Here is a 24,968-nt window from a genome sequence, read left to right as displayed (position 1 = left end):
GTCCTTGCTGTGCCCCCCGCCAGGGATGCCATCTCCCCGAGCACCTAGCCTGCCCAGCTCCTCGGCACTGGGATCTCACTCAAGGCTGACGCCTCCTGCCTGTCCCTTGTCCTCCAGGGAATAAGCGTCATCTCGTGTGAAGGTTGTAGTGTAGGAGCAGGAGCTCCAGGTGATCAGGAAGCAGGAGCCTTGCAGAGTCACCCTGCCAAGCACTCTCTTCCACGCTGGTCCAGCGGTAGCCCCACAGGCCCTCCAACGGGGGTGCCAACTCCCAATCTCAGGCCCTTGCGGGTGCTCCTTACAGACGAGGAAGCTGAGCGGCGGGCACTGCGAGGCTCAGGGACAGGGTGGCACACGGTTTACTTCACTTCACTGTAACGTGCTCATCGAACAGTAAAATACAAGCCCCAAGACACCAGGGATATTTTCTTATTCTAGCTTTAGTCCCTAACAGGTGCTAGTCAGTACTGAGTCCATCTCTGAGGGACAGATAGATGATACATGAATGAAGAATGAGGGACAGGTTTTCATCTCCGGCCACATAACAGGACCTGGTCACCACCTAGACCATGGAAGACGTGGACAGAAAACCACGGGCAGGAGGAAGATGTCACCTGGCCAGCAGGACCCGCTGCACACACTGAGGGAATGTAAGTGGGGGACATGCCTCTAATCCGACTTTCCTAAAATGGGAAGGACCTCCACGTCCTTCAAGGTCTTCTAGCAACAAGTGAGCAGCCGGGCTGTGGGGAAGGGGAGTGGAGGTGGAACTGGGCAAGCGGGTGCAACGGCTCAGACTTCAGATATTTCTTTGAAATACGTTAATCTGAGGAATACAGAATTTTTGATCAAGGTTCCTACCAGCAGGATGAGATCGCCGAGGTCTATGGGCTTTTTCTCATGCTGCCCACCCCCTCTGCATGGGGTTCCCTTTCTGCTTCCCTCCATCCGAGGGACTCTGAGTTTGTGCGTCTCGAAGCCAGCTCCTTGCCGGGACCATCGGTGCCCCCCACAGGGCTCCTCTCTCCATCCTGGGGGCCCTTTGTTTGTTTGAACACTCAGCCAGCGTCGTGCACGTCACCCACCAGGGCACTACTCTCTATCCCTGTGCCCAATCCCTCGAGGGTAGAGTTCTGGCCACCTTTCCTGCCGCTTTGTCCCCCAGCCAAGGGCCCCACACAGAGCCCCACACAATGCAGAGACCCAGTGGGCGTCTGCTGACTGACTCCTCGCCGGAGCCCCAGAACCAACAAACCAACGGGCACATGAAGAATGAACAAAAGCGTCAGTCAGGAAGCTGATGCAAACTGCTCGGAACATGGCAGGAGGAAGCATATGGATAAAAGAAAAAGTACAAAAAGCATAAATGAGTAAGTGCGTGGATTCTCTAAAGTCATGAATCCTGTCGGACTTCAGAGCCAATCTATGGCTTCTCCTTCACTTCCCGTTTTCCCAGCAATGGAGACAAAAGCCCTCGTGGCTGGCAGCAGATCGCGTGACTTACCCTTTCTCCATCTAAGAGCAAATGAGCGCGGAAGAGGACGGCGTCATTTATGGAGACCTCTTCGTTCCTGTACAAGATCTGAAAGACCCTGCTGTGCACGGCGTTCTCATGGGCGTAGGCTGAGTGCAGGCTGCTGCTGTCTGCAAGACAAGAAGGAGTAAGAGCCGGTGAGCTCCAGGTCCGTCCTGTACCTGCGGCCTCCTCCAATGTCAGTCCGGCTCAAAGACAGCAATGGCTCCCAAACACATCGTGGTGTCCAAACATGAAAACCACAGAAAAACAGCATCGCACCCTATAAAGATTGCTGTTGCGGGAACTAGCCTGTCATCTCAGAAGAACCTTATTGATCCCTTACAGACCACATGATCTGATCTTGTCGTGCAGTGCTCCTTGTTTGGAAATCAGTGCCCACTCAGTCTCTCACCTGCTCACATGTCCCCTCCTCTGTGAGGCTTTCCACAATCCTCCTCTCCTGTAATCAGGGAGGAAGCGAAGAACAGAGAAATAAAGACAAAAACTTCTTTTCCTTCTCCAAGGACCTCCTGTGCCCTCAGAATCTCTTTCCTGAAAATGTTGTTCACATAACATGTATGATGTGGAGAACACTGTGTCTTGAGTTTCAGGTTAAGTGAATTCTAATGGTACTAGACATCAAGTCTTTAAAGGACCTTGTTCAACTCTTCTGTCTTCCAAAGCATTCCAAGTATACCCTAATCCCTAAACCCTGTCTGCACGTTGAGTTCAACTTCAGAGAGACGCATCTGTCTCATGAGGACGAGAGACTTGTCTGCATCTGCTGACCAGAGTTATGGAAAGCAAACAGGTGAATTTCTCAGAACCACTTCACACCTAAACCGCACGCTAGGGAAAATATAAAAAAAACATTCTCACATAAATAATGCTAATGTTTCTACAATATAAGGCAACGGTTATTTATTCATAAAATGGCCAGCCATGCGGTACTTTGCAGCTTCCAACATGAGTTCATGCACGTTACATTTTCTTAATCCTTCCAGGAAATTGCTAGGGAAGATTTTACTACAGATGAAGAGAACCACGGCTCAATAGAAAAGAGGCAGGAGTCTTGGTATTTGTATGTGATGAGGCATTGTGAGAATTTATCCTCACGTCTATTTAACAACCAAGAAATCCCAAGTAAAGGAACAAAATGTACCCATCTCCTAGCAAAAAGGTTGATCCTCTATAAATCACTACAAAAAGAAATGGCATGTTTGCAAAGAAAGCCCAGAAAATAACAGGAAAAATCAGTGCGGTTGCACAGCAAAGAAAAACAGCTCAAGTGCCTTGTGCATTGTCCTCAGATGCCTCGAAGAATCCTGGGGAGCCGGGAACAAAGGGTCGCTCTCAGCCCCCAGTGCAGAGTGACACCAAGCTAACACCTGCCTTGTAGCTTCAGCAGAGGGAAGAAAAACAAGTGAAGCCCCAGGTCGTTACCAAGGCTGCTCAGATGTGTCTGCTCTAATTTGCACTTTGTCAAGAAGGAAAGAGAATCGCCAGGCTAATGCAGACCTATTTAGACCTGCTGGATTCAAATTGATGTGGCTTTTAAGTAGAAGTGATCCTTGTGTGCAAATGCCTTTCTGTTTTTCTTTGCTGCACCAGCCCTTTCTCTATCACTGTCAAGGCCTAGTGGATCTATCAGCCAGCCGGACACCGTGGCCGAGGACGGATGGGGTAACGACTCTGAAGGTCAGAGCAGCACGGAGCCGTCTAGTACCACGAGGGACAGCCAGCAAAACAGTTCAATCACCGGCCTTTTTGGGCAAGTGACATCACCCCTTGTAACCACAGCTTTCTGCGTGAAAAATGGGCATATCCACCCCGACCTCCTGGGATCCGTACCGACATAAAAAGCATAAAATAAATCAAGCTCCTAAGACCAGGCACATACTGAGTGTACAATATGTAGTGGGATGACTCTGTGCTTAGGAAAAGGTCTGAGCAGTTTCTGCTGAATACAGGTCCACTGGCTACATTTTCTTTTTTAAGATTTTAAAAATTTATTTTAGATGAGAGAGAGAGAGAGAGCCCGCACACACGGGAGCAGGAGAAGAAGCAAAGAAAGAGAGAGAATCTCAAGCAGACTCGCCACTGACCACAGAGCCTGACGTGGGGCTCGATCTCATGACCCCGAGATCACGACCTGAGCCAACATCGAGTCGGATGCCCAACCGATGAGCCACCCAGGCGCCGCTCGCTGGCTGTATTTCTATGGCAGATTAGACTCCTCTGACTTTGAGCAGACTGACAAACTAGACCACAGGACTCCACGATTTCACAGATCGCCAAATCCCAAAGTGCCCCTGTGAGGCCCCGCATGAGGCATTTCTCATGCCCTATGGGACTTCCTGTGTCGTTTTCTTCTGACTAGTAAGTAGGGCATAAAGCAGTGGTCTTCTTACAAGGGCAGGCTCGCTGACCACGGACACCCTCCAGAACTGTGGGCATCACAGAGACAACGCCTGCCTCCTTCATCCCCACGGACAATCTTCCCTCAACCGTGGCAATGCGCACGCTGATACCTCGCCCATTATCTTGGCTCCCTCTTCCTGATATTCGGAAGGAAATGGGGCTTTCTTCTCCTTGGCAAGTCCCCTTCCTGGAATTTCTAGGACCGGCTCTTCAGCTCATTTCACGGAGCTCTCCTTAGAGCACTCATTCTGATCACCGTCCTTGTATGGGTCAGGCACTGGACACCCAGAGACCAGGAACGTGCATGTTCTCACCACCCTAGGAGACCTTGGGGACATCCAGGATGCTGCCCTTTCTTTGTTGTGGGGTCAGGAGCCACAGGTCTCTTTAGAATGCTTTTATTTATTTGGGAACTGGGGTTCCACTCATGGGGCCCAATCAGAAAGCATAGAGTCGAGTCTCCCCAAATATCTGCTTCCGTGTGTCTCAGGGTTGGTACCATGCGTAAGTATGTGAAAGGACAGCTGGGAATTTAAGGGCAAATGAAGTAGTGGCAAGCAGTTGGGGGACGGAAGAAAAAGGAAGGGAGAGGAAGAGAGGAGGGGGTGGGAGGAAGATACTAGGACAGAGGCAGGGGGATTCTTCTCCAGCTCCCACCAATCCACGAGTGAGTTGCAAGCTGCTTAACAGGAATTCCAGGCCAGAAGGCAAGAGTAAAAAGACTTTTAGGTTCTGCTGAGTTCCCTCTCTCTCTCACACACACACACACACACACACCACATAATGAGTGGTACCAACAATCTGCGTATCTACATTATCTCTAAATGTCTACAACCCGGAGGAGGACCTTCCCGCTGCCGGTCGCCAGCCAGGTGCCCCCGCCCCCCACTAAAGATTATATTTATTAGAGAGCGAGCGAGCAAGAGAGAAAGGAGGTCCTGGCCTTGAGTGGCTCTTAGTCTAACTTGGCTTTTCCACTCCTGTGAGCTCTGATGTACTGGCGGGCCCTCACATTGGAATACAGCCTCAGTCTGAAGAAATTCAGTGATAGCTTCTCAGCATCTTCTTCGGTCAACAGTCCACGCCTCACCCAGCTGCTTCCACCCCAGCCCCAGAGGCCTCTGTGAGTGCAGACTACACAGTGTAGGTGCTGTTCGCCTGCGATGGACGCCCTGCGCTGGAGTGCGAGCCTGCAGCACTCCTGTGGGCATTGACTCCACTCCGATTCCAAGATCATGGCCATGGCTCTGCCGGCACAGAGGGGCTCCCTGGAGAATCAGGTTTGTGCTCAACACTGAAAACTCTGGGGAGACTCCTTCCAACCCTCCAGGCCTGGAAGCAGCTGGGTGAGGCGTGGACTGTTGACCGAAGAAGATGCTGAGAAGCTATCACTGAATTTCTTCAGACTGAGGCTGTATTCCAATGTGAGGGCCCGCCAGTACATCAGAGCTCACAGGAGTGGAAAAGCCAAGTTAGACTAAGAGCCACTCAAGGCCAGGACCTCCTTTCTCTCTTGCTCGCTCGCTCTCTAATAAATATAATCTTTAGTGGGGGGCGGGGGCACCTGGGTGGCTCAGTTAGTTAAGCGTCTGCCTTTGGCTCAGGTCATGAGCTCCTGGGATGGAGCCCCAAGTCCAGCTCTCTGCTCAGCAGGGAGCCTGATTTTCCCTCTCCTTTCCGCCCTGCTGGTGTGCTCTCTCCCACTCTCTCTATGTCAAATAAATAAATAAAACCGGCCCTCCTGCAGTACGGCAAACTTCCTTTCTCAATTTGCCCCCCAACCCATACTTTCTCACTATATGGCCTCGGGCCACCCGTTAAATTTGAGCTTACAGAAGGCAAGGGTCCTGCCCTGCCTAAATTCCACAATGAATCGGAGCCTCAGATGAGATGAGTAGAGGAGGTTTAACTGTCAAATCCTCCCAACCGGAGCAGATTTCCTAATAAGACGAAGGTGATCATCATTCTTGATGCCAGGTGGTTCTCAGGCTATTTCTAGGCAGCACAGAAAGTCACCTTGAAGCCACGCTTTTTTTTTTTTTTTTTTCCTAATCGTTTCAAAGAATAAGCAGAAAAGAAAAACACCTTGAAGCAGATGTGCACCGTTTCTCGAGAGAATGGCCAGAGTGACTTACTGCACCCCTCCAGTGTTTTCTGGCTGGTAGGACCAGGGCACACTTACTGCGAAGCTAGAGAGGGATGGCCTGTCCTTCTTTGATTCCATCCGAGCTGCTACACCCCTTGGAAATGCTTGTGACAAGAGTGCAAGGGAAACAATCCACATAGGGAAGGCATAACCCCTGGGAGCCAACAGCCAAGGCCCTGATGACTCGGGAATTTGCAAGTGGGGAGCCCCACTGGATGCGCAGACGTCACCCAACCAAAGACGTGTTAACGTACCGTATGGATAAGGCACTACCGTTTCCGGGGACTAAAGGCGGCTTGAGGAAAGCTGGGCTCAAGGATGGCGACTCCGGCTGTTCACAGTGGCCCAAGGGTTCATGAGTAGAAGGGCTGGTCTGGTTCCATTGTGAGCTAGAAAGTTCTGTGCATCCATCTGATTCAGCACAAAGGTTGTGCTTTGAATAGCAATGGCTGAGCGTGTAAATGTCACCTAAAAAGTGACCATTGGAAGTCCTGAGGCAGGGCCCCCAAGCCTTCTGCAGATGACCGGACCAGCAAGGGGCTCACCGTTGAGGCTACAGAATTCCTGGAACTCGAAAGGACCCTTCCACAGAGCACCCGTATCCCATGTGAAGCCCCAGTAGCAAGAGACGGATCGGCCCCAGGTCCTTCCCAGCCTGGCTTTCAAAACAGGATTGCGTGTCACCGAGTAACTCGCAGCTCCTCAGCCAGTCAGGATCACATGTCACCGAGTAACCCGCAGCTCCTCAGCCAGTGCGAGACGGGGGAAGCGGGTTAGTGGGTTAGCATTTCGGCTAACAGGGCGCTTAGATACAAAAGCACTGCTGTGGGATATCTGGAGAGATGCGGACGTACGTGTACCTTCAGTGTTTGAAGCACATCATATTGCCAACCTCAATAAAAGGCTATGTTGCAGCTGGCATTTGTGTTGCTGTTTGAAAAGATAAAAAGGTTTCCCTGACTTTCTACTTAAAATGTGGGATGCCCATGGAATATTGAATAATTTGCTTTAATAAACAAGGATACGAGTTTATGCCTTACCCATAATCCCAGATTAAGTTTTTTGTGGCTTTTGCTTAAAACATGTTCACGTAGTCATTAAATTCTTATTAATCACCGGCTATGTGTCAGGTCCTATGCAAGACAGTGGAATTCAGAAATGGACAATCAGAGTCCCTTTTGGGGTGCATCCAACTCGCACATCTGTCCTTGGATGGGCATGGACAGGGCAGGACATGGGAAACCCCTTTGTTCACTTCCTTGGACCTCTCCTGTCTGAATGCATTTCTCATCTCTCCAGACACACTGCATTACTTACAACATCTTAGATGGCCTACTTAACCGATCTGAACTGAGCTCCAAGTTACGTACAACAAGCTGGGTTTGAGCCAGACCTTGTTATTTATTAACTCCATGGCTTGGAAGCATCACTTCTCCATAAACTATAATAAATACAGAATTGCTCATGCATTGCAAATTGCTCCAGAGACACTAGCCTGAAATTGGCTTGAGCTCTGGCTACCTTCTATCCCTCATCCCACTTGACCTTGGGTGTGAGAGGCTTCATTTGACTCCAGAGAAAGCTGATGATCACAGGTTAAGTTGCATCTTAAGCATCAAATACAGTAAACGGTACATCAGGGACTCTGAATCTTGAGCTTTTGTCGCATCCTTTCATTCCTAAGTTTGTTTATCACTCATGGGCCATATGTCCATATGGTGGACATAACACCAGTCCCTGGTGATGCTACAGCAATGGCAAAGAATGTTCTCCAACATTTAGTCCAACATTTCCCAACTTTGTTCTGTCCTCACTGGACTCATATCACTCCATCCCTTGTGTTTTGCAGAAGTGATGCCCTAGAATGACAGAGGGTTGGGCTGTGCATACTATAGTCACTCAGATATGCACAGAAGCCATCCGTGATGTCATTACTAATGAGTGCAGGGGCAGGGGGAAAGGGGTGCGATCAGAAGTTTCTGATGCCAGCAATAGTTCCTGCACCCAGGACATGGGACTCCTAGCCGACTCCGCACAAAGAATCAAGTTATGTAGCAGACACCAAGGCCTGGCAGAAACCCATGTTTACAGAAACTAAACCAAAGAAGGCAAAAACAAACAAACAAACAAAAACCATCGTTTAACCTGCTGGAAATGAACAAGGGCTGCCACTGCAATTCAGCAGTGAGCTTTCTCCCATCCACTCGGAGCAGGCTTAATTACTTAATTATAAACATGGCGACCTACCTATTAGAGGGAGCCCGGTAAGACCAGCACTTGGTAACACTCTGTTAGCCAATCACAGGCAGGGCTATGTAATCTCAAAGGTAAAAAGCCGGCACGTCACCTCTAACAGACTCCAGGGACCCAGGTGGCTTCCCCCAGATCTGTCCTAACCACCAGCCAACTGTGGCCGAGCCCAGTACACAGCCTCCTGCCTCTGCAAGGACAAGAAACGGATTGGAGGGAAACGCCATGTGTCTGCCCTGGGCTCTGCTATCTGCCCACTGTGTTCCTACAAACAAGGAACTTCCTTGTGTGTGAGCCTCAGTTTCCTACCCTGTGAACTGGGGATGAGAGAGCTCCTGTTCCAGGGCTGCAGGGATTGAACAAGAGGACCCGTGAGGGGCAGCCAGCCTGGGGGAGGGGAGGGGGCCGGGGAGGGGTAACATCTTGCAGGTGTGGCTACGTGGACAGCGGTGTGTCGCAGAGGTGACTGTAGGAAGGACTCACAACAGAATTCTACCAGTTGCTAGTAAAACTTTCAGGGGAAGTTCAAGGGGGATTTTCAAGTGCCCCCAGCTCTGGGGAGAGAGCAGGCTTGGACCAGGGCAGGAGCATGGCTTGCAAGAATGGAGGAATACGGAGAATCTCCTTTTTCTCACTGAGAGATTTGGGGTGACTTTTAACGCCCCCAGCCTCAGTTCTGAGGGAAAAATAACAATAACTATGGGTTTTTACTGCTGGCCACCTTGCTTCCGCCTCGATCCCATGGCGTGTCTCCTGCACCTCCCCCGTCTCTGCACTGCAGACCCCCGTCAGGGTCTTGAACCCATGCCTTTCCTCCTTTACAGGCTCTTCTCTCTCCCCAAGGGGCCCTAGCCACCCCAACCCTGTATGCACCACTCAGACGCTGAGAGCCCTCCACTGTGTGACGCCAGCCCCATCTCTCTCCTGCGTGGCCGTGCACGGTCCCTCGGCCCCGAGACATTACTCCTTCGATGTCGGATACACACCCTAAACTGAACTTACACGCCCAAGACAGAACCTCTGCTTTTGTTTCCTGGATGTGCCTGTCCCCCTGCGGTTACCCACAGCAGTACCACGCTTCCTGGTCACCTTCGATTCGTCCCCCTCACCCCTTAGCCAGTCATCTGGAATCCTGCAAATTCACATTCAAAATGTGGTTCTGATGAATCTAATCCTTTCTCTGTTGTTTTAGGATTTTCTCTCAATATTGAACACGCTCCTACTATTACCATGCTTGGGTCTGTTAATATAAAATACAAGCCGGGCACCATCACCCCTCGTGGCACTCAGAATAAAACCCGCGTCCTCCGTGATCGGTGCGGATGCTGCGTCAAGGTGAGGTCTGAGCACAGAGCCAGCTCTGCGTGAGGTGTCCCGGCCCCGCCAATATTTATAGAATGCATGGCTGCCCAAAGCTCCCAGTGACCCAATCCCTAAGACTTTGGCAGCGGCATTTCATAAACATTTGTGGAAGCAGGCTGAACCTTAGCTTGAGCAGCTCGTTCCCGAGGCTGGCTGTTTCCTGCTACACCTCACGATGGCCCGACCCCCCCCCCCCCCACCGATTCACGTCCCCTGCGAGCAGCAGGCGCTAAGTTAGCCTGAAAGGCACAATGTGGGGTTTTCTGAGAAGGGTGTAAGGGCCCGTCTTGGAATCCTGAAACCCATTCTGTTCGTAAGTCATCAGAAGACAGCAAATGGGAGACAAAGAGCCCTGTTTATGTGATTCAGGCTTTTCTGAGCCATCTGCCCCAGCCATATGCTTCCCAAGGAGAATGAAGAACGGCCACAATTGGAGCTAATCGGGATATTTGTGGGAGCTGCCGTGACCATGCCCAGGTCCAGTGATGGGCCCCTGTTCCCAGGAGGACAGAACCACTGCCCAGTCCACAGTGACCTTGGCCTTAATGGGAAGCCACAGCACGCAGGAGGCAGGTATGACTTGCCACAAGAGCAGGGACCCCACCTCCCAGGGTCAGCGCTGAGTCGCTGAGAGCAGGTGGCCACTCTGCCCTCTCCTTCCACAGGGATGGAGGGTCCCTCCAGAGGGAGAGCCAGCTCGGCTGCCCGGGGCTGAGCTACGACTGACCAGTCCAGTAAGATCAGCAGCCTCAGCCCCCTCCTGCCTCCAAGGGCTGCCCCAACCCTGCCCCAGCCTGAGCCATGAATCAGTGGAGCTCTTTCCCCTCACAGGACATTCTCGCCTGGACCCTGCCCTCCGCTACCTCACTTTGCCCCACTGGACTCCTCCATCCTGCTCATTAGGGCACACGCCTGGGCCGTGCCTGTGACCGGGTGAGGGAACCGGATATTCTGAGTCCGAGAGCGCAGGTGCCCGCTCATCGGAATCCATGCCAGGAGGAGTGATGCCCGGGATCCTGCCGGCCCTCCGCTGCGTAGGGTGTACCCTCTTGATTTCAGGACTGCAGGGAATGTGAGGACCTGGGGGAGGGGCCAGGTCAAGGAGCCAAGGGGGTGGGGTGCCCAGAAAGTTTAAGGCAGGGGCTACAGTGACGGCTGTGCACAACAGAAGCCCTGGAAGAAGGCCACTCCTGATTCCAACGAACCAGTCACCTTCGCATCATGTGCAGCATGTGCAGACCAGCCCAGCCATTCTCGCGGAGACCTGTGCCTTCTTCCCTCACCTCCTGCCCCAGACCCCGGGCTGGCCCAGAGTGGTCTGAGCTGGTCCTCCGGGACACAGACGCTCCTGCATATGCCCCTTCCCTCCCGGAGCTCCTTCTCCTGCTGCTGGATATCGGTGCCAAATGCCAAAGGAATGCAGTCTGTCCGTGTGCGAACTTGGGCATGACTCCAGGGCCAGTGTTCCTTCTCCAAATCAGCCCTACTCCATCTCTCGAGGACCCCAGGCTCTCCTGCTGGTCTGCCTGCCTTAGAGCCCCAGCCCACCTGGTGATCTGGATCACGAGGGGTCATCCCGACCCAGACCTGGCCCCCGCCGAGCCCCGGCCCACCTGGTGATCTGGATCACGAGGGGTCATCCCGACCCAGACCTGGCCCCCGCCGAGCCCCAGCCCACCTGGTGATCTGGATCACGAGGGGTCATCCCGACCCAGACCTGGCCTCCGCCGAGCCCAGGACTGGACCTTCAACCCCATACGCAGCCGGTGCTGGACAGAAGGGCTCCCGTGACATGCCCTGACCAGGCCCTGGGCTCCTTCACCTGCATTTGCCCCACCAGCTCCCGCCCACAGCCGGACCAGTGTCGGGCACAGTGGGAGTGTAGACAGCAGCCTCCGGTTTAGCTGGCACCGACCCTTCAGGGAATTAGGAGCCCAAGGGCCGGAGGCCAGAGCTGAGCCCCTAACATCCCTGTGACCGATTTCAGACGCTCTCGCTGTGAGCAAGCCTCCTCTGACGGCCACGGCTTAGAGTGAGTGTCCTCACCTCTGGACCCCAAACATGTACTCTTCAAGCCCGCTTAGCATTCAGAAGGTGCTGTCCTTCAAGCCACTTCTCCCCCTGCACACGCACATGCACACTCACACACACACACACACACCCCGCTCATCAAACGTATTGAGAATCCAGGGCCCGTGCAGGACTAGACTCCAGACAGCCTCTCTTCTTAACAAAGACCATCATCATTGTTTCCTTGACTAAAGGTTATGATTTCCTCCTGGACTCACCTGTGGGATTCTGCACTTCGAACCTATCATAGATGATCAATACAGTATGTCAGCCAATCACACAGTTCTGTTGAGAAGGTGTGAGGAACACTGGAGAGATTCTTTAGGCTGCTGGGCCATGGCGAGGGGCACAGCGAGCATCATGGTTCAGTGCTCCAATCACGTTCTTAATTCTGGTTTTTTGGTCAGGAGCTGTCAGCTCATGGGGACTTCCCCCGTGCCAAATACGAGTTATTCCTGATCAGACCTGCTTCGCACAGTGCTTGCCCCGAGTGGGTAATCTATAAATATATGTGTATACATAAAAACATATAACATATATATTTACATACTTACATATAATATTGTTTATTATATTACCATGTATTTATATATTATATAATAATAATGTATTTATAGTACAATAATATATATTATGTTTTTATATATATTTAAAGGTTTTATTGTTGTATTGAGACAGAGCGTGTGAGCAGGGTGAGGAGCAGAGGGAAAGGGAGAGAAAGAATCTCAACCAGACTCTACGTTGAGCAAAGACCCTGACACAGGGCTCGATCTCACAACCTTGAGTCCAACCTGAGCCTAAATTGAGAGTTGGACGCTTAGCACGCTGAGCCACCCAGGCACCCCAGAAGTATTTTTTGAATACTCTTCTCCCTCGGACATTTTCCCCCACTTAGCTTTCTACTTTTCACCCATCAAGGCTTATTATTTTTGTCCCTTCTTCGGAACTTCTCCCCTCGGAAGCCCAGCAGGGATAGCTGCCCCCTGCCCTGTCCCCGGCACATTTTGCACCAGCTTGTGGAGGACGCCCATGGTGCAGAGGCACAGCTCTCGGTGTTCTGTAACGAGACTGAAGGTTTCCCCACGCCTGCACAGTGCACTGCTCACCGCTGTGCTCTTGGCGTCTAGCAAGGCGCTTGGCATAAACGGCACACAATTAATATTCTTTCACGAATCGAAAGCCTCATTTTCATCTCGAAATCCTGCCTGTGTCTCAATGACCTCTCAAATGTCACCTCTTTCTGGAGATGTTCCCGTTTAGTGTAGTTACAAGAAGGCAGGTTCCCAAATCCGATCTGTATTCAAGTTCAGACGCTCCATTCACTTGTAAATTACGTGCCCTCTTAAGCCTAATGTTCTTCATATCTAAATTAATCATGAGGCCCTCTTCTTCCAAAGGGCCATTCCGATAGATAAGACAAGGACTGGTGTAGTAGTAAGAAGCACTTTGTCCTCACACCACTGTTGTGCCCCGTATGGTCCACCTTCTGCTTACTCATCTTGGAATCACCTTAGCCCACCCACATACTGCCAGCTTCCCACCCTCTATAAGCTATGTGAAGGCATAGGCAATAGACCCGTCATTTGGGTCTTCTCAGTGACCCAGTGACCCAGTGACCAGGTGAGTATTTGAATAAACTAAATGCACAGTAAGAGTCTAGCATAATAAGGGTAAGTTTATCCTGGGGACTGTGATTACCCTGGTCCTTGCTACGGAAGGTAGTTTTTCCCTTTTCATCTATGAGCTGCTATTTTAAGTCTGAGAATCCACTCATTCAATATGGGGGCTGATAGCTAAAAGAAAAATCACATAGTTCAATAAACCCATTTCACAGACAGGAACCAGGAGTCTTAGAAAGATGGAGAATCCAGATCAGGGGTAGAACCAGCATTGGAACCCAGAATCCAGCATCCCAGTCCAGGGCCCTTCCTTCTGCCCCTCCCTGCCCTACCCCCATGCTCGCTGGGGCACTGAAGGACCCTCGCCAAGGATCTCTCAATGCCTTTGTGTCTGAGGAATTTCTATAACCAGCACCTGAAAGTCACAGCAGCACCTGCCTGGGTGTCAGCCAACGCTGAGCCAGTTGGCTCCAGTATCAGCTTCAATATCAGTGCACACCTAGGCCTACGTCCTCAGAATCAATTAGTGCAGCTTTAGATTCAATCACCAGATGGCCTGCTAAGTCACGTTCATTTGTCTTCACATCTCTACCTTGGCATGGAGGCAATCCTGCAAACTTGCTGCTTATGCACCATGGTCACTACCCGTGGTCGAGTCTAAGTTGTCGGGGTCTGGGGACAGGGGGACAGCTGGGCGCCCTGGGCAGTCAGCCCCACCCAATGCTGGGCTACCATGCACCCAGCTCCACGCTTCCCAGGACCACTCAGCGTCTTGGCATTGCTGGTCTGCACGTCTGGGGGAGTTTCTTGGGGCTCAGCAATGCTGTGGCTCATCTCCGCAGCCATGGCGTCTGACATAGGTTCAGAGAAAAAGTAAACTTTTAATGACCGTTTCAATGATCTTTTCTTAATTTACATACTCAGCTTCTCTAAACTAGTTCCTTCTCAATGGCTTCTAAGTACAGTCAGTTTTCTCTCATTAGAAACAAGATACATTCAGAAGTCAAAACTCCAAGCCCCTCCAGCCGCTGCCCTTTCTCCCTCCTTCCTGGGGCAATGAGCTCAGCCCGCAGATGTCTGCTGGTGCCCATTGCTCTTCATTACCCCACTCACACTTCCAACCTCCCTCCTCCCCACAAAAACAGAAGTGTTGGAGGGGATGTGGAGCAAGGGGAACCCTCTCACACTGTTGGTGGGAATGCAAGTTGGTGCAGCCTCTTTGGGAAACAGTATGGAGGTTCCTTAAGAAATTAAAAATAGAGCTACCCTATGACCCTGCAATTGTACTACTGGGTATTTACCCCAAGGATACAGATTTACTGAAAAGAAGGGCCATCTGTACCCCAATGTTCATAGCAGCAATGGCCACAATCGCCAAACTGTGGAAAGAGCCAAGATGCCCTTCAACAGACAAATAGGTAAAGAAGATATGGTCCATATACACAATGGAGTATGATGCCTCCATCAGAAAGGACGAATACCCAACTTTTGTAGCAACATGGATGGGACTGGAAGAGATTATGCTGAGTGAAATAAGTCAAGCAGAGAGAGTCAATTACAATATGGTTTCACTTATTTATGGAGCATAAGGAATAACACGGAGCACATGAAGAGAAGGAAAGGAAAAGTGAGTTGAGGGAAATTGGAGGGGAGATGAAGCATGAGAGACTGTGGACTCTGAGAAACAATCTGAGAGTTATGGAGGGGGGCGGTTAGGTGAACCTGGTGGTGGGTATTAAGGAGGGTGCATATTGCATGGAGCACAGGGTGTTGTGCATAAACAATGACTCTTGGAAGACCAAAAAATTAAATTAAATTAAATTAAAACAAAATAAAATAAAACAAAAAACAAACAAATAAAAACCCACCTGCATTCTGGCCCCTTATCCCCATGAAGGGAGCACCCTACACGCGGCTCAAGTTTTATGGAAAGTATGAGCTTGCGTCAGGCTCAGTCCCCAGCAGGCTCCTGCCATGTTGGTCAACTCCTCCTCCCGGAAATACGCTCTTCCCTTGGCCTCTGGGAATAAAGCTCCACTAGTTTCATTCTTGAGTCTGGTAGCTCCTCTCTGTCTCTGTGTCAGAGTCACGTCTCTGAAAGTCAGAGATGCCTACACTCCCCTCGGCGCTTCCTACCTCCCTTTCAGGGGGTTATTTTGCTCCAAAAGGCAACATCACCGGAGGCTTATCAACGGTCTTTCCCTCCAACCAGAAGGGAAACCCTAGGAGAGCAGTAAGTTTGCCTGTTTGCATTCTAAGTCCAGTACATAAAATGGAATGTGACACATGGACACTCAAAGAAATTTATGTCCCTAACCCAGACTTTTCTTCCAAGTTCAGGACCTGTACCTTTAGTTGACTACCTGAAACTGTCTGCTTGGATTTTTAGAGGCACCACACATTAAGCCTGTTTAAAATTGCCAGGGTGCCTGGTTGGCTCGGTTGGAGCACGTGACTCTTGATCTCGGGATCGTGAGTTTGAGCCCCACAATGGGTGTAGACATTACTTAAAAATAAAATCTTTTTAAAATAATATAATTTTTCCATATTACCACTAGAACAAAAAAGAAAAAAAAAGGGAAAAAGCTGGTTTTTCTTCCAAGATTCCTTATTTTAGTAAGGTGTTCTATGATCCAGTCTGTGGGAGCAGAAATCTGAGAGCCATGCCTATACATTCTCCTTCCCTTCCCAAGCGTAATTCCCCCAGCAAATGCTCCCGCTTCGCTCCGTCACAGCCCCCGTTGGATTTGCCAAGGTCCTGCCTGCCCCTCACCGGGACCACCAAGGGACTTCCTTCTACTCCACCCGCCCCTCAGGAGGACTGACTCCCCACCACGTCTCCAGAGAAGAATGTTTCCAACATGCAGATAGGACCAAGCTGTTCCCCTGATGAAAAGCCTTCAGAATCTTCCCATACCTCTTAGGGTAAAGGGAAGCAACTTCTCACAGAGTCCTCAAAGCCTTCCCCACCTCTCTCTCTGTCCTTGGCTCTCCCCCGGCTGCTCTGCCCAGTGCTCTGCAGCCACACGGACCAGCCGGTCCCTCCTTGTCATCACATCAGCTGCGCCCATGCCGCTCCCTCCACCCACAGTGGGACTTCCCTTCCCTGAGGACCCAGCTGACTTCTGCTCACCCTCCTGCCCTCAGTTCAGTCATCTCTTTCCATAGGAATGTTCTCTAATCTCCCTCGTGGGATCAAATCCGTGATTACAGGTTCTCACGCTGTGCACCTCTCTGTCAGCGGCCATAAAAATGGCCGCCTCCCGTGTTAGACTAAGTCTACATTCTTTCTGCTCACACACTCCTAAAAGCCTGCAAAGCAGGTTCAGTAGCTGCTTGATAGACAATTGTCGAATGTGGAACTAAAAAATATGTTTTATTAGTTTTGACAAAAGTATAAAGCTATTAACTCACTGACCTTTTTAAAAATAATAATAATAATTTCTTTCTCACCTGACCATTACAAAAAAATGACAAAAAGAGAGAGAAGTCTGGTTACCCACTAGAGGAAACAAAACCCAGCTACAACAATGACTCAGAAACACCCAAGACCTTGACTCTACCCACTTACACACTCGCTGAGATCCTGACTCCTCCTGTGCAAATTGGAACAGAGGTCCTTTCCTCCACTGTTCGCAGGATTTATAATATTTACAAAATACCAAGCACAATGCCTGGTATATTCAGTTGCACAATGAACAGAAATTTATTAGTGTCATTGGTACCAGTCTATAAAAATGTGGTCAGCGGTCGGTGCATATTTCAGAAAACTGAGGTGAAGTACATTTACTTCACGGAAGATAAACAAGAACATTCATTTTCAGGAGTCAAGACTTTTATTGTGCTTTAAACTTTAACATATCGATCAGAACTGCTTTCCACCACATCAATCAATACTGGGGACCAGGTGAGGCGCCCAAAGACACAGGGATGAGAGGGAGGGCTCTCTCCCTGAGGTCTGGGGGGACATCAGAGCTCATCATTCACTCTCAGCCCTCCATCCACTGTCCATCCCCGACTCAGCATGAAGCCCGGAGGCAAGGAGACGTGTCCCTGACTCTCTAGCCACAGCAGCAAGGAAGACAGGCTTCTGTCCTCCTGGGATTTATACTATACTAAGGGAAAAACCCCCAAAACCCAAGTAATCCTTCAGTTATATGTCCTAAACGCTGCATAAATCAAGACGGAAGGAAATACAGCACACTTAATTTGGAGGGGGGGCGCTCATGGTCTGAAGATGAAAACAACCATTTTTCCCAACAGCAACAAGATTTGTTAAGGCACACTCTTCGTATACTTGACTATGAATCTCTGATTGTGACATTCAATTAACACATATGAAACAAAGGACTTCATTTTTACATCATTAATTGTAAAATGATTTAAATTTACATTTTTCTTTTTTTTTCTTTTAATTTACTTTTTTTTTTTTAAGATTTGGAATTATTTATTTATTTATTTGCATTCTTTTAAGTTTTTATTTAAGGGGCACTGGGTGGCTCAGTCGTTAAGTGTCTGCCTTCGGCCCAGGTCATGATCCCGGGGTCCTGGGATCGGGTCCTGCATCAGGGTCCTTGCTCAGTGCGGAGCCTGCTTCGCCCTCTGCCTGCTGCTCCCCCCCTTGTGCTCACACTCTGGCCCTCTCCCTCGCTCTGACAAGTAAATAAATAAAATCTTTAAAGATAAATAAATAAAAATACAGGTTTTATTTAAATTCTAGTTGGTTAACATACAGAAACTACCATTTTGATGGGTTATTAAAAGTAAAGTTTGGGGCGCCTGGATGGTTCAATTTGTTAAAGCCTCTGCCTTCAGCTCAGGTCATGATCTCAGGGTCCTCGGATTGAGCCCCGCATCAGGCTCTCTGCTTAGCGGGGGGCCTGCTTCCTCCTCTCTCTCTGCCTGCCTCTCTGCCTACTTGTGATCTGTGTGTATGTGTATCAAATAAATAAAAATCTTTAATAAATAAATAAACAGGATTTGAACATATTAAAAAAAAAAAAGAAGAAGTGAAGTTTGACAGGGGCCATAACTGATCTTCAAACAAACATCGAGGGCCAGACTCCGAGCAAGGGAAAGGGTGAGAACCACGGCTCTTGAGCCTCGGATAGGTTAGAGGAGTCACATGGTGGCAGATGGAGAAGGAAGCAAGGGTACTGGCGAGAGCGTGTGTGCAGAGGTCTGCCAAGAGTCCTTGCCGGAAAGTCAGTCTCTATCTGTGTCTCCTTCCGTGGAGGAGAGAAAAGACATGTCAGCTCCTTTCATCCAGACAGGGCACACCTACTCAGGGAGCCTGGTACAGATCCCCATGGTCTGGGAACTAACCAGAGGGCCAGGGCACATTTCACCCCTCTGCAGGTCAACAGAATGGATGCTAACGTATTAGGATAAGCTTAAGCATCTGGAATTTGTTGGAAAGAAAGGAGGCGTTAATTGACTCTCTCTGCTTGACTTATTTCACTCAGCATAATCTCTTCCAGTCCCGTCCATGTTGCTACAAAAGTTGGATATTCATCCTTTCTGATGGAGCCATAATACTCCATAGTGTCAATTATCATATGGTTTCACTTATTTGTAGAGCAATACAAATATCATGGAGGACAAGGGGTGTTAGAGAGGAGAAGGGAGTTGGGGGAAATTGGAAGGGAAGGTGAATCACGAGAGACTATGGACTCTGAAAAACAATCTGAGGGTTTTGAAGGGGCGGGGGGTGGGAGGTCGGGGTACCAGGTGGTGGGTATTAGAGCGGGCACGGATTGCATGGAGCACTGGGTGTGGTGAAAAAATAATGAATACTGTTTTTCTGAAAATAAATAAATTGAAAAAATTAAAAAAAAAAAAAAACTAATACCCAAATCAGACACAGTACAAGTTTAACTGGAAAACAAAACAAAACAAAACAAAAAAACCTAATCCTTTACACTATGCCAATTCAATATATGTATGTCTAAGCCAAATTCTTTCTGAATTTTATGAGACATTTGAACAAAAAGATATGAAATTTTGTACTTTGCATGTTTACATTAGTGTCACGAATAGTGATGAAATAAAATCTATTTAAATTATCTATTAAAAAAAAAAGAAAGAAAGAAAGAAAGAAAGGAGGCGTTGCTTATGGACCAGAGTTGAGGCACGTGGCAGGGAGAGCTGGCCTGCTGCTATTTTAAGGTTGATCCAAGGGGACGGTCTGGAAGGACAAGAAGACCCCAGCAGGCAACATCTGCACGGCTGAAACATGCCCAATAGGGGGGCAGAGTCAGCAGGAAGTGCTGGCAGGGGCTCGCAGGGGCTCCGAGGGGCCACTACACGAGCAGCATGGAGCCTTGGCTCAAAGGCAAAGTGATAAGGAGGCCAAACAGACCCAGGCACAGATCCTATCTCACCCTCTACTCCCCCAAGCCTCAGTCTCCCCTTCTGTAAATGGGAGTGTCCTTACAGCCCCGGACTGTTAAGAAGAATAAATCATAAACGTGTATTAGGAGAGCTCGTCTGGAACAGGCCAGAAGGTAGAACTTCGGTACATTAGACTTCAAAGGCTGGACTTTCTTGATGACAAAATTTACCTACAAACAAAGTTCTAGGACAAGCTACAGCCCAGGAGAAGAGATTTTCCAGCTGATCGATCCAAGGGTCATTCTCAAAGATGTGTTTGGCTGGAGGCCGGGAGCAAAACTGCATCACGAAGGAGCAAATGGCCCAAAGAAAGAGAAAGAAAACTCATAAATGGGAAATTCACGTGAAGGGGAAATCAAAAGGACACATACCCACATGAACAGTTGGGTCAGCCTCAGGGCAATGCAAGCGAAAACCCGATACTCGGTGCCGCCCCCCTAGGTGCATGGGGACACCCAGTCTCATGCACTGTGGATGGGAGCCGGCATGGTTAGATGCAGTTTCGGTTGTCCTTGTTAAAAAAAAAAAAAAAAAATTAACCTGCTCACCCTGAGACTGATTTAGCATTGGGGCTTCCCATCATTTCCCCTAGAGAAGCTCTCCCCACTTTTGCATAAGCAGGCATGCACACAAATGTTTGTGAAGTCATCTTCTTTTACAAAAGCCCCCAAATAGTGGCATGAGGGCACATAGGTTAACAGGCGGCTTTCCAAACGCACCAGGCTCATGGTGTTTGTGGATTTCCTGCTGCAACAAGTCTCACCCATGGCCAGTTTTAAGCTCCCTAGAAGTGTCTAAAGCTGGGAAGAGAGGAGCACAGCCAGCTCTGGGAGCTCGTGCAAGCCAAATGCAGCACACCACGGCCCCCACAGTGTTTGCAAACAGATTTTGTAAAGGTAAGGAAACCCAACACCTACGTGTTACCTGGCAGTGAGTAGAGCATGCAAAAAAAAAAAAAAAGAAAAGAAAAGAAAAGAAAAAGTGGAGAATATATACCAACAAACCAGCAACGCTTTCTTCGGGAAGGAGTGGGGTCTCGCCATTAGATAGTAGTCAAAGGTATCTTTAGCCTTCTTTGTAATATGCTCAAGGAGGTCACTGATGTAACAAAATTAACAATGTAAACACTGGAGCAACATAGTTGTATTTCTTATGCAGCAAATGAATGGAATCGTTTTATTCCATTGATCACCAATCGATGCAGATTCCTCCTTTAATCTCCCTCCAACCATGGCTCTGCACTCTGAGGGAAACAAATCAAGTCCCCTCATGCAAGCATTAAATACATTGTTACTGAGCGCCTACTTTGTAGTGCAGAAGAACATGGCCAGAGCAAGTTGTCCATCAAACTCCCCAGCCTAGGGGAGCTCATAATCGGGGGGTAATTTGCACTGCACAGGGGTGGAAGAGGGAGAAAAAAGGTCATTGCAGGTGTGACACTGGCGATGTCGGGGTTCCGGGGTGGGTGGGCAAGTCTGCAGGTTGGTATAACACCAAAAGGATCTAGCGTAAAGGAAGGTGGGGGAAGTAAAGGGATGGGCGAGAGAGAAGCCACAGGGAGGGGAAAGATCAAGTTAAAGCACACAGAGGAGGGAGAGCAGGGCCCGTGGGGCAGTGCAAGAACCCACTGCGGCTGGAACTTGGCAGGCAAACAGGCTGTGGGGGGCTGATACCAGGCAGGCAGGAGGGCCCAGAAGGGCCGGTACTGGGAAACCACGGGGCCAGGGCCACGTGGGTAATCAAAATACTTTTGTGACAGAAGCAAACAAAAACATGAAATTTTTCGAAGATAAATCTCCAGATGGCCAAGTCTCCCAGAAACCTTTTCTAGGATGTGCCCAAGATTCTTCACCCTGCAGAGTCCAGAAGAGGGACCGTCCCACTGTGGGTCTGCGGCAAAGACAGGTTTCCTTCCTGGTGTGGCACGTGGGCCTGCAGGCTGGAAGTCTACCTAAAACAGCGGCCTCCTGACCCACTGATGCTTTCTGAAAAGTCCCCCGTGCACCTGCTCGCGGGTCATCCCAGCACCTCCCCGCTCAGCCTCTCATTAGCCACCGTCAGCTTGAATCCTCATCTCCTTGGGCGCATGTCCACTTTCTTTGTGAATGAAAACCTCTTTCTTTCTTCCTTCCTCCCCCCCCCTCCCCTTCCTTTAAATACACTCCCGGCTCAGCCAGTGACATTAGAGCCTTTTCAGCTGTCAATCAACTCTGAGCGCGTCACATCTCAGAGGAGGCGATCCTTGCACACTGTTCTCCAAGCCTCCACAATCAGGAGAGATCAGTTCGCAACAACCAGGAAACCCCCACCTAAGGGGAGTCACAAGCCTTGGAGGACGGAGCGTTTTCTTCTCATTTTCTACTTCGCACTTTCCCCTCAGAGCCCCTGAAGAATGTACCTGCGGATGCATGGGGCGACCAAGCGATGAGTCAACCATACCTTCCCTCATTCAAGAAAAAGTTCCTAAGCTCTGCTCAGGTTTGCAGCCTGGGCTCTGGACCGTCCCCGGCACTGTCCGACCTCTGTCCCGTCTTCTCAGGGCAGGTAGCGGAGCACCTCGTTCTCTAGAGTCATCCCAGCACACTTTAACTGACCCCCCTCGGCACCGGGCTCACCTGCGGCTGTCAGCCCAACAGCTCTGTCCACACACCTGCTTTTGGAATCCGGGTTTCATCTCAAGCATCCTGGGAGCTCCTCTAAGGGTCAGCCAATGTTTTTCTCTCCGCTTAATTTAATGATCATGAAACATCCAATGAACTCAAGTGGCAGGGCACCACTAGCCCCGGCAGTCAGCTGGTGACATGAGACATCGGCTGTAGCATCCGGTGCGGGGGTAGGGGGGGCACACGCAGGGAGCTGAGATGGTCCGAGGTCACACACGTCAGGCCAGAAGTGTAGCCTGGGCACTTGATAAAGAAATTACACAGTGTCTGGAGCCTTGAAATAAGTTTAAAGAGGCTGCACTGCTTCTCAGGAGGGAGGCACCCACAGGGTACCCCAGAACCCTACTGCAGAGTCCTCGTCAGGTAGCATTGCTGAACTCCTTGGGAGCCACGGGGGTGTGCTGGACTCAGAATCCATCCTGCCCTGGTTGGGGACATGCAGGCGAGAAAGTAAAGGTACCATCAAAGACGTCTGTTAGGGCAGTGACACGTGTTATTCTGAATGGGGAAATGCGCAATCACATGGGGGGAGGGGGTGTGAGCGAGATTTAAATCTGCAGCAAATAACCCAGGAAAGGTGCGTGTGGCGCCTTACCCTGGATGCCGTCGGTGTCCGAAGGACAGTAAACGCCTGCATTTTGTTTCCTTTGCAACATACTCAACACACTCAACATACCCAACACACTCATCTCTAACTTGTGGTTTGTTTTTTTTTAAGATTTTTTGTATTTATTTACTTGACAGATCACAAGTAGGCAGAGAGGCAGGCAGAGAGAGAGAGGAGGAAGCAGGCTCCCTGCCGAGCAGAGAGCCTGATGTGGGGCTGGATCCCGGGACCCTGGGATCATGACCTGAGCTGAAGGCGGAGGCTTTAACCCGCTGAGCCACCCAGATGCCCCAGGGTTTTTTTTTTTTTTTTTTTTCTTTAAACCTTAGTTTTTCTCCTAATTTCAAGGGGAAAGGCCCCACTTAAGAAGCTCAAACGAGCTTCAAGTGAGCCCTGTTGTCAGTTGTCTGTGTTGATGTTCGTTTCCGGTAGCTCATTCCCCCGCTGGAGCTGTGTCCTCCCAGGAGAGCAGAAAGGGCTCCAATCTTTGAGCAGAAAGGGGCCCCGTGCAGGGGTTTGGACACCAAGGTACTGGAGGGGCTGGAAAGGCTAGAAGGAGGGGGTGTCGGTGTTCACCTCGATTCGGGAGCTACCGGTGTCCCTGGAGCTTGAACTTGCCGGAAACACTTCCAGCGTGACCAGAGCTGCTGGGAACTCACTCCTGATGCACAGCGGGACGTAGGTGTGCTGAGCAAACATTGCTGAGGCTTCTGGGACCTGCTCTGCCCGGCCCTGCTCCTGCTGCCAGGGGCCCCACCAGAGATGCTGGGGAAAAGGAGGCAGTGGTCTCCCTCCTTCCTGACTTCCGGTTTTCCACCAGTAGCTTCCAGTGGACCAAAGCTCACGGGAACCCCACGGGCCTACGTGGTTCCGGAGACATAGGAGGTCACATGAGGGAAACACAGGGATGCAGGCCAGAGTACAAGGTGCATGTGTGCGTCTGGAATTTTTTCCGAGTGTTTGTATTTAGTGGAACAGGATCTGGACTATCCTGAGGACAGGAATGGACGATGGTCTGCTGCAGAGCAGCTTCACATCAGTGCCTAATGCGTGTCTGGGGGTGGCCCTCGCTGGGACTTTTCTACCCTTCTTTTTCTCTGCTGATGTTCCTGGGGCTGAACAGGGAGACCCACACCGGAGGCTCCTGGTCTGAACTGACACCAGCATTTGCCCTCAGAGATGCACCCGCTTGTGACTGTTTTTATGCCGCTGGTGTCTCTCCTGCCCACATCTCCCTTCCAATCCTTCTCTTTGGTTGGGGAGAGGGTTCTTACTTTTTTTGGTCTAGGCGATACATTCTACTTAGAAGTTTGCCATGGTCCACCCATGGTCTTCTTGTATGGTACCAGAAGGTGCTTATGGAACATCTACCCTTCTACACAAGACTGGTTGTTTTAATTTAATGCAGTAACTTTGCTACAATGTATGTTCTCTGAGGAGCTTAGACATCCCTTCCCTACATTGGTTTGCCTCCCCCTGTCCTGGGGTCCAACCGTGCATCTGCTCCAATCATGATCCAGGTTCAGAGAGGGTGAGGAGGCAAAGATGCATTTCTCGGTAAAAGGGCCCGAGCTGTGGAGCAAGGTGCCATCTGTTGGCTCCCTCCACTTTCTAAGTACATGGAGTATTAGAGAACGTGGTCAGGGACACAGCTGGTCCCATCAACTGCCTGCCGCCCACCCCCTCCCGCCGGATCTTTGCTTAGACCTTTTCTGCTCCGTCCACCCTGCTCTGAGACTGCGCACTAACGAACACGTACTGGGCACCAGGCACTTTCGGGTTGTTTGCGATCTCAGCCTGTCCTCACAGCCCTGGGAAGTGTGCTCACGAGCGCCATCGCATGGAAGCATCAGGTGAGACGGGGACAGTCTCATGGCCTGATAAGGTGGCGGGGTGCACGGTGGAAGCAGAACGCAGTCCT

General features: G+C 50.1%; 1 protein-coding gene across 1 annotated transcript in view; it reads right to left on the bottom strand.

The window, feature by feature from the left end:
- Positions 1-24,968, bottom strand: part of FAM135B (family with sequence similarity 135 member B) — a 279,370-nt gene that overhangs the window by 96,976 nt on the left and 157,426 nt on the right. The window contains exon 4 of the mRNA XM_082719624.1: positions 1,505-1,644. Coding sequence (XP_082575750.1) covers positions 1,505-1,644 — 140 coding nt within the window. The remainder of the gene's footprint in view (positions 1-1,504; positions 1,645-24,968) is intronic.

The sequence above is a fragment of the Mustela nivalis genome (assembly GCF_964662115.1).
Source record: "Mustela nivalis genome assembly, chromosome: 2".
In the NCBI taxonomy this organism is placed as follows: domain Eukaryota; kingdom Metazoa; phylum Chordata; class Mammalia; order Carnivora; family Mustelidae; genus Mustela; species Mustela nivalis.
This window is presented reverse-complemented; position numbering and strand designations above follow the sequence as displayed.